Source organism: Apteryx rowi, unplaced genomic scaffold (assembly GCF_003343035.1).
Source record: "Apteryx rowi isolate R43461 unplaced genomic scaffold, aptRow1 scaffold_13, whole genome shotgun sequence".
Taxonomy (NCBI): domain Eukaryota; kingdom Metazoa; phylum Chordata; class Aves; order Apterygiformes; family Apterygidae; genus Apteryx; species Apteryx rowi.
Window position 1 is genome coordinate 4,007,095 of NW_020447530.1, and position 16,312 is coordinate 4,023,406.

The 16,312-nt window shown below is 51.1% G+C and overlaps 1 protein-coding gene across 2 annotated transcripts in view; it reads right to left on the minus strand.

Annotated features, from left to right (window-relative positions):
• FERMT2 (fermitin family member 2) overlaps positions 1–16,296 on the minus strand; it is a 60,851-nt gene extending 44,555 nt beyond the window's left edge. For both annotated transcript variants that reach the window (XM_026056136.1, XM_026056137.1), the window contains exon 1: positions 16,093–16,296. In XM_026056136.1, coding sequence (XP_025911921.1) covers positions 16,093–16,249 — 157 coding nt within the window. In that variant the 5' untranslated portion in view covers positions 16,250–16,296. The remainder of the gene's footprint in view (positions 1–16,092) is intronic.
• Positions 16,297–16,312: the final 16 nt, after the last annotated feature.

Below are 16,312 nucleotides of genomic sequence, written 5' to 3' on the forward strand. Positions count from 1 at the left end.
CATTAGATATAAAATATATAAACATATCTTTCGTATTATTTATATATAATATGTACATAAAATACGGTGCAAGGAACCAAATCATAACCCGAGTATTTGCTCCTTCTAACCCACTGCGAGAAGCCTTTTGAGCTCTTCAAGGAGTTTGGTGCAGAGGGGACTGAAATTTATACCGCATTTTTGTACGGATGGAAAGAACACATTAACCGCGAGGGCGTCCTCGCTAGCGAGACCATCACGAGACGCCCGGTTTGTCCCGGGGAGACACAGGGTCACCGCTGCGAGAGGCGCCCAAAAGCACCCGTCGGGCGCTCCCGCGGAAAGGCGGACGGCCAGGGCCAGCGCCTCCACCTCCACCGCGGCCGGCAGACAGCTCGAGAGGCATTTGGGAGATTAGAGCACCTTGAAGCTCAAATACCTTTCGATAACGCATTAATCCGGCGCTCGCGCGCCCTGCAGAGAGCCGGAACCACTCCACGAGAGAGGCTGGGTGTGGGCTGGCAGCACACCYGTGCTGGGACGGCCGCGGGGGAAGAAGAGTTCCTTCAAGGAAAGACAGACCTACAGCAGTAGAGGAGAGCTGGGGAGGAGGCAGGAGGACGGGCTGGCTAGGAAGAGATGCTCCCATCCCCTCCGACCCTCGAGCTTTGCAGCCTCCTGCCCGTCCGTGACGTGCGAGATGGCCACCGCGCGCTGGAAGCAAGGAAGAAATACCTAAAAACTCGAAAGGCAGAGCAATTTTAAGAGCAGAAGTAAAACGGGGGCGGTGGTGGTGGTGGTGGAAAAGCCCCGTACATTAAATTTTGCAGTTGCTTTGGTAGGCTTTCCTTCCATGTGCTGTCGATGATACTGTGTCAATAAGGTTTGAAGGCTGTAACAAGAAATATGTCTTCACATCCCTTAAAAAACCCTAGAGAATATTGTCCACTACTAAAAAGCGGGCAATGCGGCACGTTGAGGAGGCCAGAGATGCTGGGGAAGGTCAGGAATAAGCATTTTACAGCCAAGAACGCTACTCAAGGTCCACTCACGGACAGCGCCTGGCTCTCCTGGCTATTAACAATATTTACTTTTCAGAAACTGTTGAGCCAACTGTTAAATACCGCTGGGTTTCTTCCCCCCCACCTGCGGGCTGTAACGAAGGGCTCGGCTTGTGCATGCTGGTGGCACGGATCCAGACCTACATGGTTTGCTCTTGAAGGCTCTGAGCACGTTTCTCGCTTTTTAGAGATCCTCCAATTAGTGCAGCGATGGGATTTGGTGTTATAGGTACACCTAGGCTGTACGGCTGGCCCCACGGACTCCAAGCCTGCAATGCCTTTAAGCTGACCGGTTCGTTTTTGGCTAACACACTTCGGTCAAAATAAAGCAAAAGCAAGCTGGAAAATAGCTAGATAAACCGTTCGCTTAGCTCTGAGGAGCCGTTATCGCTCCCAGCTTTCACAAAGCAGTTTTCACCTTGCTCCTCCTGCTCAACTAAGGTCCYGGCACTAGCACGGGACACAAGTGGCCACGCGCCGCCGTGCCCATCGCTGCCTACAGAGCATGAAGCGACACCACGGCTTCGCTGCTCTTGCTGACCTCTGTAAACCCAGATTCCTCCGAACATGCCAAAACCACTCCTTCTTGGAGGATCAAGTCCACGGAGGAAAAAAAAAAGAACTAGGCTGTTTTGATTTATCTCGGGTCAAACAGAAGTGCTGACTTTTTTTTGCTGGGTCACACGGTCACCGCCTCAGGGCGCAGCCTATTTATTAAGGCGGTTTCTCATGTTTTGGGGTAAGTCAAGCACAAGACTGAGTTCCCCTCCACCCCCAACTGCAATTTTAATTGCAGACCAAAAGTAAGGGTGGGTAATGGAAAAAGTCCTTCCACCTCCTGGTTATGACACTTGGAAAATTACACTTTAAAACATGGTGGTGGTGGGGAAATACCCTACAAAAATTATTATCAGGCTGCTCCAATAAAGCTATAGCCATGACAATACGATGCTCTTGGTATTAATAAGACTTAGAAGAGTTATTAACCACAAGACAAGCCCATACGTATTTGACAGCCCATGCCGGACACAGGCTTTGCACAACGTATTTTACATCAGCCACTCTGCAGCAATCAGCAGTGAAAGGGCTTTTACCCAGCGGTAAAGGCAAAGTGGTAAAGCAGTACCTTAAATTCTGCTGTCTCTGCCACCGTGGGCAATCATCACCGCTACCATTTCATCCCGTAGGTCTTCAGGTAGGCAAAGAAGCAGCAGCATCTGAACACACCGACGGACTCGTGTCAAAACCAGTGCGGATTGGTGTTGGAATTTAAATTTAAGCTCGTATATGTAGTTCGACTTAAAGGAAAATAAATAAATAAACAAACAAAAAGCAGCATTGTTGCAAGTTTTACGATTGCTCCGAGCACGACCTAGTGGGTTTTCAGGCTGGACGCAGGAGACCTCCCTCTTTGCCCGACGTGCCAGAGGACACACGCAGTTCACAGCTGGCTGCGGCTTCCAGCAGTACAAAACCCTGACGTCAAGCGCGCAACTTAGTCACAGATAACTATTCAAAAGCAATGAAAAAAAAAAAGGGGAGGAAAAGCCCTACAGAGGGCCACCAGCACACGAACACGCAGCTCAGAAGGCAGCTGCTCAGTGCGTTTTTGCCTCCAAAAAATTATTAGCTGTGCTCTGCTAATAAGATTTTGCTAAAACACAGAGGAAAAAAAAAAAAAAAGTGTCCTTTTCCATTAGCTTTACTTTGGGTTATAAGTTTCCTTGTCGGTCTCTGCTCTGTTTGGACGTAGGCTGGAATCCAGCGGGCATGGTTGGAGAACTGACGCTGTGTATATACAAGCTGTCGGGGGAATATCTGTCATCCAGTTCCGACTCAAACCGCTCCAAGGGGAGAGCAACAGGCCCGGAGAGAAGAGCAGACACCCCGTGGGCGAGCCCAGTCCTCCCTGATCCCTGCAGGCAGACCAGGCAGCAGAGCACAGGAAAATACCGAGAGCTTAGTGTCAGCTGTGCAGAACTCCCGCTTGGCTTGCAAGACAGCTGTTTTGCTACTAAAAAAGGTGTTTTGGGAGTCTCCCACGCCCACGTCACCAGCAGTGAAGAAACAGCCGTGGGTACCGCTGTTCTTTCACTTTTGGCCCAAAATATTGGCAGCAAAAGAGTCGGTGCTGGCAYGACAAGGCAGATGCTTCCCACCGGAGGAACGGGCTGTGGCTGGGGAGGATGGACGAGGCAGGAGAGGAGGCGCTGCGCCCACCCTCCCTTCCGAGGGGGAACACTATTATTAATCTATAGAAATCAGTCCCTTCAGCGACAGAAATCCGCGCCCAGACGTTTGCCTGCAGTTTCCAAAAAGGAAACTTTTCCCTGGCAGCCTTGGGCTAATTTGCACCACTTGGAAGACTGCTTGCTTACAGTGCAGCCACCGGGAGTGAAGGTGCACCAGCAAGTCTGCTAAGAAAGCAAAGACAGCGACTCGTACGACATGATGAAAAACTTTTTAAACCCCTCTTGCCCGCACGTGCTTTTAAGCACAAACCCAGACGGGCTTGCTTCATTAAAAATCAAGCAATATTGCTTCTTTATAACGCCTTGCTGAATGGGTTGATTTCTCAAGTAGGTTGCAAGTCAACTCATTACCCAGATCGGAGTCAAATTAAACATGATAAAAGCGCCTATAACATTTCATTGCCCGGTCTCTAAGCTATTGGTATTGCTTTATAACACGCTTGGGGAAGACGAACGTCTTACAGGTTTACGCCGTAGATGAGTATCTTTGCAAAACCGCAAGGCAGCRACTTCAAAACCAAACCTCCTCCGATACGCGGGGCGAGCGCAGACCGCATTCTTGGTACAGCACAGAGGTTTATTCTGCTGCGCTTGAATAGCTCAATTCATGCAGCTCTGCAGCCCCCCCCCCCCTTCTCCCACGTACGCACACTTTCAAGTACCTTTGATCAAGCCAGGGTACATCTGCACACAGTTTTCAGGAAGAAGAAGAACAAATTCAGACAAGTATGAAAGTTACTTTTTTCTAAATTAAACCATAGGAAGGAAGCTCTTTTCGATGGTGACAGGATTAGTCATCTAGCATCTGGAAATGAAATTCATTACGATGTTGAGGTAGCATCTACGCCTTGCACTGCTAGTACCAAAATACAAATATCACCTTAAATTAGAACTGAAACAACTAACTCGCGCTGGCCACACTGGCAAGCACCTTTGCCTGGGCTGGTTGTCACCTGCCTTCTCTTCTGCATGGAGCCCCAACTCAGAAAGAACCAGAAAACCCCATTTAAATTTATTTTACACCACCGACATGTATCATCCGAGGCTATCCCACAGAATGCAAAAGGCATGGGCAATTACAAATAGATAAAAATAAAAATTTTGCTTTATTTTCTCAGCATTTGCTGCAGCAGGAACTCTATGGGTTCGTCTGAGCTGCCCACCTGGTACACGCGCCCGTCCCCAACCTGGTTTTAAACTGGCTGGTCTGAGCACGGCTAGCGGTTTCGCAGCAACCCCGAACCCGGCTGAAACGCTAGGAAATACCCCAGCGGAGCTAAGCGCCAGGGGCCACCTTGACTCCCGAGTAACCCGAGCTAATAAGCACCAATTAGCTCAGGAAGGTTTGCAGCATACAGAGGAGTCTTTGTGGCTGCCGTGCAGACTTACTTTAAATCCCTTGTGCTAGCACACCAGGGCAAGCTGGTTTGCTCATTTTTCTAAGGGGAGAAAATAAAGGAAAAATACGCAAGGGTGGATTTTTTTTTTTTTTTAATAGAATAGTTTGAGCAGGATCCTTACGACCTGATTTTTCAGAGTGGTTTCCCTTCTCTTGCATGCCATTCATCAAACACACCTCCAGAGAAGGCTTTCACTAGTTCCTCGCTACATCAGACGGAATCACAAGAAGTGGAAGAACGCTCAAGCRGTGACAAGTGAAGACTGCGGTTTGCATGATTTATCCAGCATAAAATAGGAAGAACCATACAGACACACAGCAGCAGAGGAAGGGAAGGAAACCAGTCCTCCGGGGAGCATTTAGCTGTCTTGACTCCCAGCCGAGGCTCGCTCATCCCTCCCTCCTCCTCCAGCCCTATATTGCGCATCTTTTTTACTTCTGTGACAAAAAAGGAAAAGCGCCTGGAGATGATGGTGCCAACAGCACGCAACCCTGATTCATCTCCCGCGAATGTGCAATGCATAAGGGAGCAAGTCCTGCCAAAGAGACGCAATATCTGATAATGGAGCCAGAGGACGTCTCCTAGCGCATGTGCTTAAAGCACATAAATTACGATCGAGCAGGCAGCCTTAATTCCAGCATTTTCCAGCTTTTGGAGGGCCTGATTTGAAGCGTCGGTCTTGCTACCTTAAGACTCCCCAAAAAGGAACTGCTACACTTAAAACCAGCTGGTTCCCAGCCTGGCATCGCGGGGGCACGTCGGAGGAGCCGCCGCCATCCCCGGGGCGTTGAGACGGGATGCGGCACTCCCGCACCGAAGCTTTTCGACGGCCGGAGAGACGGCAAGAGCCTCGTGCCCGCGCCAGGCTGCGGAGGGGCGCGAGTTTGGGTCGGGGCTGGAGCGGGACACGGCTGAGCGCCGCGAGCCGTAGGCACGTGGGAACGGCAGGACTCAGCCGAGCACATCGCAGCAATTTCCTGACGTGTTGGTTAATGACAGGTTTTTCCCCCCGCAAAGCGTGGCCAAATCTGATATTTCTCCCACCGGAAAAGTATTCTCTGATAGAAACTTAACCTTGCGGAAAGCGAGGTTTTTAACCATCTTAATGCCTTGGAAGGTTTCAGCCAGGAGTGTCCGAAGGGCACCATCACCCCAAGATGCACCCCAAATGTCTGCGGTTTCACCCTTCGGGCGAAGCAAAAGCAATCAAGAAAGGACGCTCATCCCTCCCCGGCAGCGACAGCAGCTGCAAGCTTTTCGCGTGCTAGCACCCTTCTCCCTGCACGCGTTTCGGCACAAGCTCCTGGGTCAGCCGGGAGACACAAGGCAAGAGTTGGGGCAACCAGCTGCTCTCTGCTGCAGGTGCTCTGCAGAGCTTACCGAGGGGAGGTGGCATGGGAAGGAGAGGAGACCCCAACTCTTCTTATTCATTTCTGCGCAAGTTAGACCAGTTTCAGAGAGCTTCCTTGTCCATTGGTGCATTTGATGGACTTAAAGACCTCTGAGGTCTCTAACCCACGCTTGTGGATTCACCTCACTCATCCCACAGCCAAGATCTCGGCAGAGGAGCCACCTTCTCGTACGGCAGGAGCCTGCTGTTCATCTGGCCCGAAACGTCAGTCCTGCGGTGGTACAACGGAGAAGACTGATCTGCACTGCAGACCTCTCCCTCAAGCTGGATATCACTTTAAGCAAAGCTCTGTGTATTATCAGTGAAAAAGGGAAGTTCAGCAAGACAGCGATATCTTTCCAGGCAATTTTGCAAAACCCAGGCCTTCTAACTTAATTTGGAGTTTAAGCAATTAACCCTTCCAAAAATACATAAGCCTGCAGGGAGGAAAAAAGAAAAAAAAAAAAAGAAAAACAACCACCAAGCAAACATGTGCAATTGCCTAGTAAGAGATTTAAAATGTAATAATCAGCAAGACGAATTTTTGGTTGCTGTCTAGTTGTTTCGAAAGCTAAAAACCACCTGGTCTCCTGAGACTATAAAAACGGAGGTTTATGCAATTGCTCCTTCGCCTGTTTGCCTACGTGCAACCCCTCCAAACACCATTCGGAACACAGTAAGCGAGCAAACAATACACCTCGACTAGCTAAACCTAGAGAAAAACAGGTTTTAGCAGCCCACTGCTCACAGAAACGCCGCACACGCAGCTCCCAGAGGTTAATATTTGAACGGCCACCAAGTGCCAATTACACCCAGAACTGCCGCAAACTCTCTGGAAAATGGGCTAACATAGGAAAAGCTGAGCAGCACAGCTCTCTGGAAGAAAATAAAATAAAATAGGGGGTGGGTGGGAAATCTTTCATCTGTTCTGCTTACCACATTTCTTCCATTCTCCCACCAGTGCTGCCCAGCGGAAGCTCCAGTCTGGATAACCGAAACTTAACTAACGCGCAAGGGGCAAGCCTGGCCAAGAAAACCAAAGTTGGGCTCCAGTTGCCAGAAATGTATTCAAACTAGTTATTTCCCCATCCAGCAGGAATTTGGGGACCTCAGTAATTTTCCAAATTGTAACAATCAAAACCCTGGAAGCCTTCGAGAACATCAAGAACCAAATCCCACCAGCTGAGAAGTTTCATTCAGTTTTTTTCTAAGTTACCAGTTAATTTACATTTCATAACAAAAAAAAATGAAGAACTACATCTTTTTTCCCCAAGCATCAGAAAGAGATATTTTAACAACATGAAACTTTTTCTCCCCAAATGAGTCTGGTGTCAGACCCTGGACTGAACTCATCGCTTCAGCAAGCTGGCRCTTTCTAGCATGCCATCAAAGAGCAGAGCACTCTAGATCTTCTCCTAACTTTGCCTTGCCTATAAAAAAAACCATAAAAAAAGAAAACCCCAAACACCCAAGTTACTAGCCTGCAGCTGCTGGAGTGGCAGCGTAATCAGTGATGTTGAAATGACTGAAGTTTGCAGTGTAAATACACCCTCTTCTCTTTCCCAACTTCTGTAAATATTCCCGACATCCAGAACTGCATGAAGTTATCTACACTCATTTTTTCCCCATAATCAGAGACGAGAGGTTAAACACAGCCATGATTACGCTTTAGATCATGATTCCAAATACACACCTGTCATCTCGGCATGCATCTTATTTAGGCGAGCGGATTTCGCAGAAGCGCAGAAAGGCAAGCTGTAGCTTCCCTCCTCAAATGACACGCATGCCATGTAGAAGAGCCAAAACGAGTTTAGCCGCCCAAGAGCCACCAACCCTTCCTTCCACCCAGTATTTTGCCAGGGCGCTACACCAGTTAGAAAACTGCCAATTTAGCAAATTCTAAGGCTCCCAGTTTGTCTTTTTTGTAGCATCTTGTAGAGGGTTTGCAAGAAGCTGCTTATGAACTTAGAGGTCTGCAAGCTACAGACTGAACACGAGCAAATGATGGGACATTTACACCACATCGCGTTTCCCCGAACAGAAATTTAGGGCCAAGGCATTAGCTATTTCACGCTGGTACCCGGAGGAGGACGGTGCCCAGTTACTAATGCAGTTGCTGCACACGTTAACAGCTGAGAAAGAGGTTTCCGAAATCCCTGCTGTGGAATACACAGAGGGAAAGTCATCCAACACATGGCATCCAATTTCCCATAGAAATAACTAAACTGTTTCAAGTACCAGTTGCTTGTGTTTTTACATGGTGGAGAGAGTGACTCAGTCAGATGCATGGGTAAAACGCAAGCACAAATTAAAAGTCCTGATGGAGGAGGGTGGGGAAAAGAAAAGGATGGCTAGGGAGAACATGAAAAACGAAAAGGGGGAAGTGGGTGAACGCGCCGATTTCTTTCATTTCAGCTACTTCAAACGCAAGCGAGGCAAATATAATTCCACACAAGTCAGCTTCTCCGAGCGCCTTACGCAAAATCGAAACCTGAAAAAAAAGTTCTAAGAGGAAACTACTGATTCGGGCTGGGTCTGAACAGCAACCCAACAATTTCCTGTCTGTGGTATAACAAACCGGTGCTCTGGTATTCATGMGAGCACCGCGGCAGCGAGCGGCCGCCCCGCTCGCCTCCCCGGCCGGCGCGTCTTCGCGTTGCACACTCGACTCTTTCCAGCGAGGCRGATAATTTGAAGCGAGAAAGCTCTCGGTGTTACCTACTTAAAGGTGAAAGGGACCCAACGCAAGTAAACCAAGAGCTGCAAAAGACGGCTGAGATCGGTGGGAATTCTGTGCCGTGTCCCTGGCTGGAGGATGGGTGCTACCCGGCTCGGGGAGCGCTGCTATTTCATACATTGCTATTTGGACAAAGAACAAACACTCGAAAGAGGAAATTACTGTTAAACTCGATTTTTTTTTCTTCTCTTTCTGCAAAGTCATCACCACTCTGGGTGCAATATTAATTGCCCTGACCGCAGCTTGGAGCTGCCCGTGTGCAGCTTTTACCTACCGCCGCCCCTGAACTCCTTCGGCCGCTGGCGGTTCAGATGAATATTCCACTCACGCTAACAAAGACGACATTATCTGAGCCGCAGTTCTGCGATTTATTGTGTGCCTACGTGGAAGCTTCCTGGCGTCAAAAGCTGGATGCAGAAGTAGGGAGTCTGCCCCGCGGAGATGGATGGGCACGGCGGCGGCGCGCCTGATTAACGGCTTCTGTTAATGGGCACTCTCATATTCTCCCTTCCTTCTCCTCAATTCCTGCCATTAAAAAAATGCTTCGTTAAAGGGAAAAGGATTCAGTGCAGGTCACTAGCGGAGATATTAATCAACTGGCAATACGAAAATGCAGGCCATGTTGGGAACTCCATTTGTCCTGAGGATGCTCTTTTTTCCCTGGAAAGGGAACATCTCTGCTGGGTACCATCCGGCAGCTTAGAGGAGACCGCTTTTTCCTCAAAACGGCCAAGCACTGCCAAAGCCAGAATAACTCTGCGCTCCGCAGCCTGCCAAGCTGCAATCCCTCCCCGAGCCCTACCCAGCTCTCAAGAGCTGCCGCAGGGGCTGTTAGCCCATGTCTTGACAGCTACCGACGTTTGGCCGTTGAAAAGCCTAGGATGACTTTACCCAGGAAAATCTGCATCACCGGGAGCGCCGAGCGCCCGAGGAAGACGATATCAAATGCGGTACCAAGAGCTTTTCGCAAGTGTCCTGGCCTATTAAACGGCACTCAGCGTCCTCTCATAAATACCGCCTGCTTAAAAAGCAATATTGAGGACTGATTGAGCGTTGATTTGGAAGCAAAACATCCTCCTAATCGAGGCCGACAGTCAGCTGATGCCCAGAAGAATATCTGCAGATCCTGCGATTCTGCCCAAACGAAGCAGCTCCACTGTTATCGTCGCAGCACAAATCTGATTAATGCCCTGACCACACTCTAGGCACCAAGCGCAGACGCTCAGATAAATTTTTCTTTTTTAAAGTGCGGCTACAGTAAAACCCCTTCCTTTATTTCTGTTCAGACTGCAGCTGTTCCTCTCTCCTCCTTTAACAGCAAAGCAAACGTGGTCACCTAAATAAGCCCTTATCTAAGCCTCCCTGGAGAAGGTGAAAAATAAAAGGAGCAAGTTATCTGAAAGACGGCACAGCAGAATCATTCTGGCGGCATTTTGCAACAGAAAGGCGGCGGTGTGATTGGCGTGGACTCTTCTTTTACTTAGCCTTAAGCTGTTTCAAGAGCTCATTACAGATTCAAGACAATGAACTTCTGCAGCAAGTCCCAAGGCGCTTTGAAGCACTTGTGAGTACTGCGAAACCTCAAATACAAAGATCAGTAAATCAATAATGTTGCACTTTCTTGGTGTTTTATTCATAACCCTTTAAGGGTTCCATTAAGAAAAAAAAACAAAACAAACTTTTACATGGAAACGCCAGTATTTTGGATTGAGCTTCCTAAAGAGTCCAGCAAAAGTCATTGGCAAGGTAATATGGACAGAGAGCACAAAGTATATCAAATTCCCTTGGACTCCTGATGCATCCAAGCCATATTTGCAGGTTAAAACAAAACAGAAAAAGAGTTCAAAGTGCTACGCCAACTCCAGAACACTTTGTGCGTGACTTAACCCCTTCGCTAGTCCTCGCTGCCAGCCCTCTCTCAAGGGAGCCCAAGGCAGAGGAGAGCGCCAAAGAGCTGCCCAGGAGGACAATGGACCTCAAGCGTTGCGCAAACCCTTATCAAAGGGCTGATTCACCAAAACCCCAAAGCCTTGGAAGATGCCATCACCGCCTGCAGCTATCAGTCGCGGCTCTAGGAAGGGCATGGTACTTCTACCTTTATCTCAGGTGGAGCCTGCATGCCCACAGAGCTGGGGGTTCAACCGCCCCACCAGACATCACCTCTGCCTACGCAAGACTTACTAACACCGTCAGTGCCGAAGGTCCCAAATTCCCAATTCAGCAGCTTCTTTTCACCGAGCTATCCATTTTCCTTACGTATTAGATACCAGTGGTGCTCATTTCTTCCCCAGTCCTCCCAGCTGGACCTGGCTGCAACAGGCATATACTGCATTTAAAAGCAACCTAGACTGAAAGCCGTCTTTCCACTGCAAACTTCTAGCCGCAGACTTTATAAATCTAATCAGTGCACATTTAGTTTATCTGTCTTGAGCCATTCATCTGCCAGACACTATTCGCCTCCCCTTCGCTGTTTCTGACAATTATGCTTTTATTCGCACGCCTGCGTAAAGTATCTACTAGACGCAACCCGCTGTTAAGCGCATCCCCGAAAAGCCTCTCCCGGGCACATTTTAAAAGAGCAGGTTTTGGGTTGCATGCGTTTAAAACGGCCCCTTAAATCGACAGCAGCAACAACGATTTGCGCTCACTTCCTTCCTTCTCGCGCTCACGGTGATTTCAAGCCTCGCTTTTTGTTCGGAAGTCGATAACGGGAGGATTCCCAAAAGCCGCCGCGCGAGCGCCGCGAGCTCCCAGGCGCCGCGCTGCGGACCCCGGCCGCCTTCCGGCGAGCAGAGCCGCTTACGATTTTCAGGGAAGAACCGTCACAAGTTGTTTCATATTTCAAGTATAATCAAATGCGCTCTGTAAACAGGAAAAGTCTATCAGAAGCGCGCAGCCAGATTTTAAAAACTTTCTTACGTATGAACGCGCTGCATTCAGCCCAGCTCGATAGGCAGCGTGCGTTAGAGTTTCCATGGATAAGGTTAATAACAGATTTCCTGCAATATAACCTGTATTTTACCCCGTGCCCTTATAAGTGACTAAATAACACTACTGCTCTTCAAACCCAGTATTTTTAGCCTATTTTTCAGAGGGCTTTGCCAAACACATGGTATATTTCAATTAACTAAGTGGCTTAATCCAGCAGGGTGATAAATAACAGGGAAGTGAGCAGGTCATTGCAATCCACTTGAGTAACCAGAATCCCTATCTGCTGCTTGGGATTTTTCCAATCACTGTCTGCATCAGCAATAGATTTTAATTGCACGCGCCCAAAAAAAGGCTGATCGCAGGCAAGCAAGGCCTGAACCCACCAAATTTGTTCATACCTTTAGGCTTGCAGTTAGTGAGAAGAGACTGTTCTGCATCCCCCCTCGGAGCGCAGCACCCCAACGCGTGTCCCCGCGCACCCCAGATCTCCCTTGGCACAAACCTCTCCCAAGGGAAGGACAAATTACGGTGAGCAGCAGGGAACACCGAGCGGATTTGCTCTTTTCCAAGCTCTCCCCCYGCTCCGTGCTCCCTGCAGCGTCGCTCATTAATGATGTTTAAACACGGCGCTTCTATCGGCGCCCTGCAACCCGAGCCGGGTCCGTTGGCGGCAAATTCGCAGCGATGCCCTGAACTCGAGCGAAACCCTGGGCAGGCCAAAAACCCCGCGTGCCTTGCCCAGCCCGACGGCGGGATAAAAGCTTGCAGCCAGCCTGTGGCGAAAGAGCAGCAGCGCAAGTCCCTGCCGAAGGCACCAACTTCCCCCCCTTCCTTCCTTCCTTCCTTCCTCCGCGCCGAAGCGGAGTGGTCCCTCGGTGCCGTACGGGGATCTCGGAAACCGCCAAGGAAACTTCATTCTGAAGATGGAGTTTCCTTAACACCCTTAGTTAAAAAAAAAAAAATGCTTTAGAAAATATCAATGCATTTTTCACGCTGGGAGCTGTTAAAAAAGAAAAAACGAACGCTAACACCAGCAGGGACACAGAAATAACGGAATAACGGAAAGGGACTGGTTAAAAACAAGGGGAGAAAAAAAGTTTCAGCGGGAAAAACTGCAGGAGAATACATCTGGAGACGAAACAGTTGCAGACACGGGACGACGGAGGGTATTTATTCACCAGGCCGGCTGCCGCAAGGGGCCGTGCCGACGCGCGGGGCAGGCGCCCCGCGGGCATCGCTGCCCTGYGCCAGCCGGGACGCCGGCTCGGCCGGCCTCCCTTCCCACCACGGCGTCGCGGCCGGCTCCGCGCGCTCCTCTCCCCGCTAAAAGAGGTCCCGATAAACTGGCGGGAGTTCAAAGAAGAGCAATAAAAATAATCAGAGGGCTGGAAGAGCCGACACGAAGGCGGATTAGAAGGAACTAAATACGTATAGCTCGGCGAAGCGACAACAGGCGAGGGGAAAGGGAAGGCCGCAGTCTAAAATATCCGCGGGTTTTAAACCATCACGGAGAGCGAGGAATCGCGCAGAGCCCAGCAGCTAAACCACGCACACAAAAAATACAAAATTCACGCTTTTTCCCCCCCCCCCGCCCCAAGGTCAGAGATGTGACAGCTAGCATTCCTTCCCCATAATACAATGCCTAATTTAAAAAGCCGAGAGGATCCGGGTAAACACATGGAAGGGGGCGGGAAGGGAGGGCATTACGTCAGCCGCTAATTTAAGTCCTTGTTCAACTTAGCACTTAYGTACGCGCTGGACTTCCAGCGCATGAGCTGCCCCATTGAAGCGAAGGCAGCTCTGCCCTCTTTGAACGGCTTCCTGTCTCCAGCGCCGGCACTCGGAAACTCGGAGCACGGCTCCAATCAATGCAACATAAAAACCGAGGGAAGCATTACTTACTCAGTACGTGATCCACAGCGGTTTGTTCTACCATTTCTAGAAAGTAAATGACTTTTTTCCCCCCCTCCCTCCCTCCCTCCCCGAATGCTCAACCCAGTTGCAGATCTTTCTGCAACTCGAGCACAAAAGTAACAAAAAAGTGAGTTTTCAGAGAGTCGAACTTATCGCAAGCACGAGACTGTTTGATGCAAACACTTGCTTCCTTTCAAAGCAAGCATATTTATATCTGTCTTTTCCTTCCTTTAACTCCAGATAATTAATAAATCAAAATCTAAGTTTTGCATATGATGGCATTTTTCAAGCCATGCAAGCGGTTTGCACCCAAACAGGCTCCGCAGGCACAGCTAACGGATTCGATACTCCTACACGCCCATATGCATGTGCTAGGAGCTTGTAATTAATATTTTATTTGAGCAGTTACAGCGATCCGCCTTAACTATACCGTTGAGTAAACAAACACAAGTAATAAAAGTGCCCGACTACTGATAAAAAAAAAAAAAAAAAAGTCAGAGGTTTTAAGCTGTAAATCCTTCGAGGTTTCTCGCTAGGTCAGGGCAGTGCGGGAAGCTCAGCGTCAAGAATTAGCTTTTTGCAGACTTTGCACCGCGAAAGCGCCTACGCGGCGCGTACCAAAGCTCRCAGCCCCGACAGGAAAGGCAGCCAGTCGCCCCGCGTGGTTCAGACGCTCTTTTTCACATGCCCCGGACAAACGGGCTCTTTGTCCAGGTGTGAATTCAAGGTTACTGGATATTGCAGCGCCGCCCGCTACCAGGCTCCGTTTGGTCCCGGCCCCGATTCAAAGCCTCATTCATTCGCGCGTCCCCGCGAACGCCCGCGGGCTCCGGCAGCCGTTCCTCGCGCGAAGGCGCCGCGCAGCCCCAAACACCCATCCCGGAGCTGCTCCCGGGCCCTGTTCCTCAAACTCGGCATGCCCCGGGCGCCAGCGCAGCACGCCCCAAACCCGGCGCTGCTGCGACGCCGCAAACCTCTCCCGCCTTGCAGAAAGGCAAAAAAGACCAGGAGGCAGGGTAAAATAAATAAATAAATAAATAAAATAAATGTAATTATATTGTTAAAGAGCCGTGCATTCCTGCAAAATCGTCTCTAACGCTCGCCAGCCCAGGGGTGGCATCATCTTGCCTGCCCTTCGCCGCAGTCTAAAGCAAAACCAAAGGGGTTTCGCTCGCCCGGAGCGAGCCCGGGAGCAAGCACCTACGCGCCGGTGAGCCGCGGCGTTTCGCGGGGCGGCCTCCCCGCGCGACGGGCAGCGGCTATGAGGCCCGTTAACGCGCCGCCCGCTTCCCCTTTATAACTTTTCCCCCCATGACTAACTTTTCCGCCGCTGACACTACCGGCGCGGTTCCTGGCTTTATCTTACGCTGCACTTCAGAATTAAATCTGCCTCTGCCTGTACACTGGAGAACGCCGGATTAAAAGCAAACTAACAAAACACGTAAATGAAGATGTCGCCTCAGCTCTCCCCGAATTCCCTACTTGTTTAGGGATACAAATGGAAAAAATAAAATAAAAATATATATATCAGCGGATGCCGGCTGAGGGCCGCTCGCACCCAACCCGGCGCAGAGACGTAGAGGCTGGGCCGGCTTTGGCCCGGGGCCGCTGAGACGCAGCCGCGCAAGTCGCTGGCACGGAGAGCTGGCTCCCAGCGCCCGCAAAGGGCGCCGGAGGGGGCGGCCCGGGGGGCACCGCAAGGGGCGCTGCCGAAAAGCGGGAGGAGAGGGGCGCCCCGGCCTGGGGTGCTCGCTCGGAGGGCAGGGTGCTGCTGCGGCAGGCAGGGTGCTGGGAGCTAAAGGCAGGGTGCTAAAGGCAGGGTGCTGGGAGGGGGTACAAGAGCAGGCAGGGTGTTGGGAGCAAAAGGCAGGGTGCTGGGAAGGGGGTGCAAGAGCAGAGTGCTGGGAAGGGGGTGCAAGAGCAGACAGGGTGCTGAGCACTAAAGGCAGGGTGCTGGGAAGGGGTGTTGGGTGCTAAAGGCAGGRTGCTGGGAGGGGGTGCAAGAGCAGAGGGCAGGGTGCTGGGAGCTAAAGGCAGGGTGCTGGGAGGGGGTGCAAGAGCAGAGTCCTAGGGCAGACAGGGTGCTGGGAGGGGGTGCTGAGCGCTAAAGGCAGGGTGCTGGGAGGGGGTGCAAGAGCAGACAGGGTGCTGGGGCAAGGTGCTGGGTGCTAGAGCAGGGTGCTGGGAGCTAAAGGCAGAGTGCTGGGAAGGGGTGCAAGAGCAGAGTGCTGGGAGGGGATCCTAGGGCAGACGGGGTGCTGAGCACTGAAGGCAGGGTGCTGGCAGGGGGTGCAAGAGCAGGCAGGGTGCTGGGACAGGGTGCTGGGTGCCGGGGCGGGGTGCTAGGGCAGGGTGCCGGGGCGAGGTGCCGGGCGCTGGGGCAGGGTGCCGGGGCGGCGAGCGCGCTCACGGGGCTGCCGGGACTCACCGAGCTTCTCGACGAGGCGCAGCATGACGCCGCCGATGTGGAGCTCGCCCGTGACCCGCAGCGTGACGTCGCGGCCCAGGTCGGTGACATGGACGCTCAGCTCCCAGGTGCCGTCCGCGTAGCAGCCGTCCGGCATGCGGATCCCGTCGAGCGCCATGGCCCCGGCCCGCGCCGCCAGCCGCCCCGGCAGCTCAGCTCAGCTCAGCTCAGCTCAGCGAGC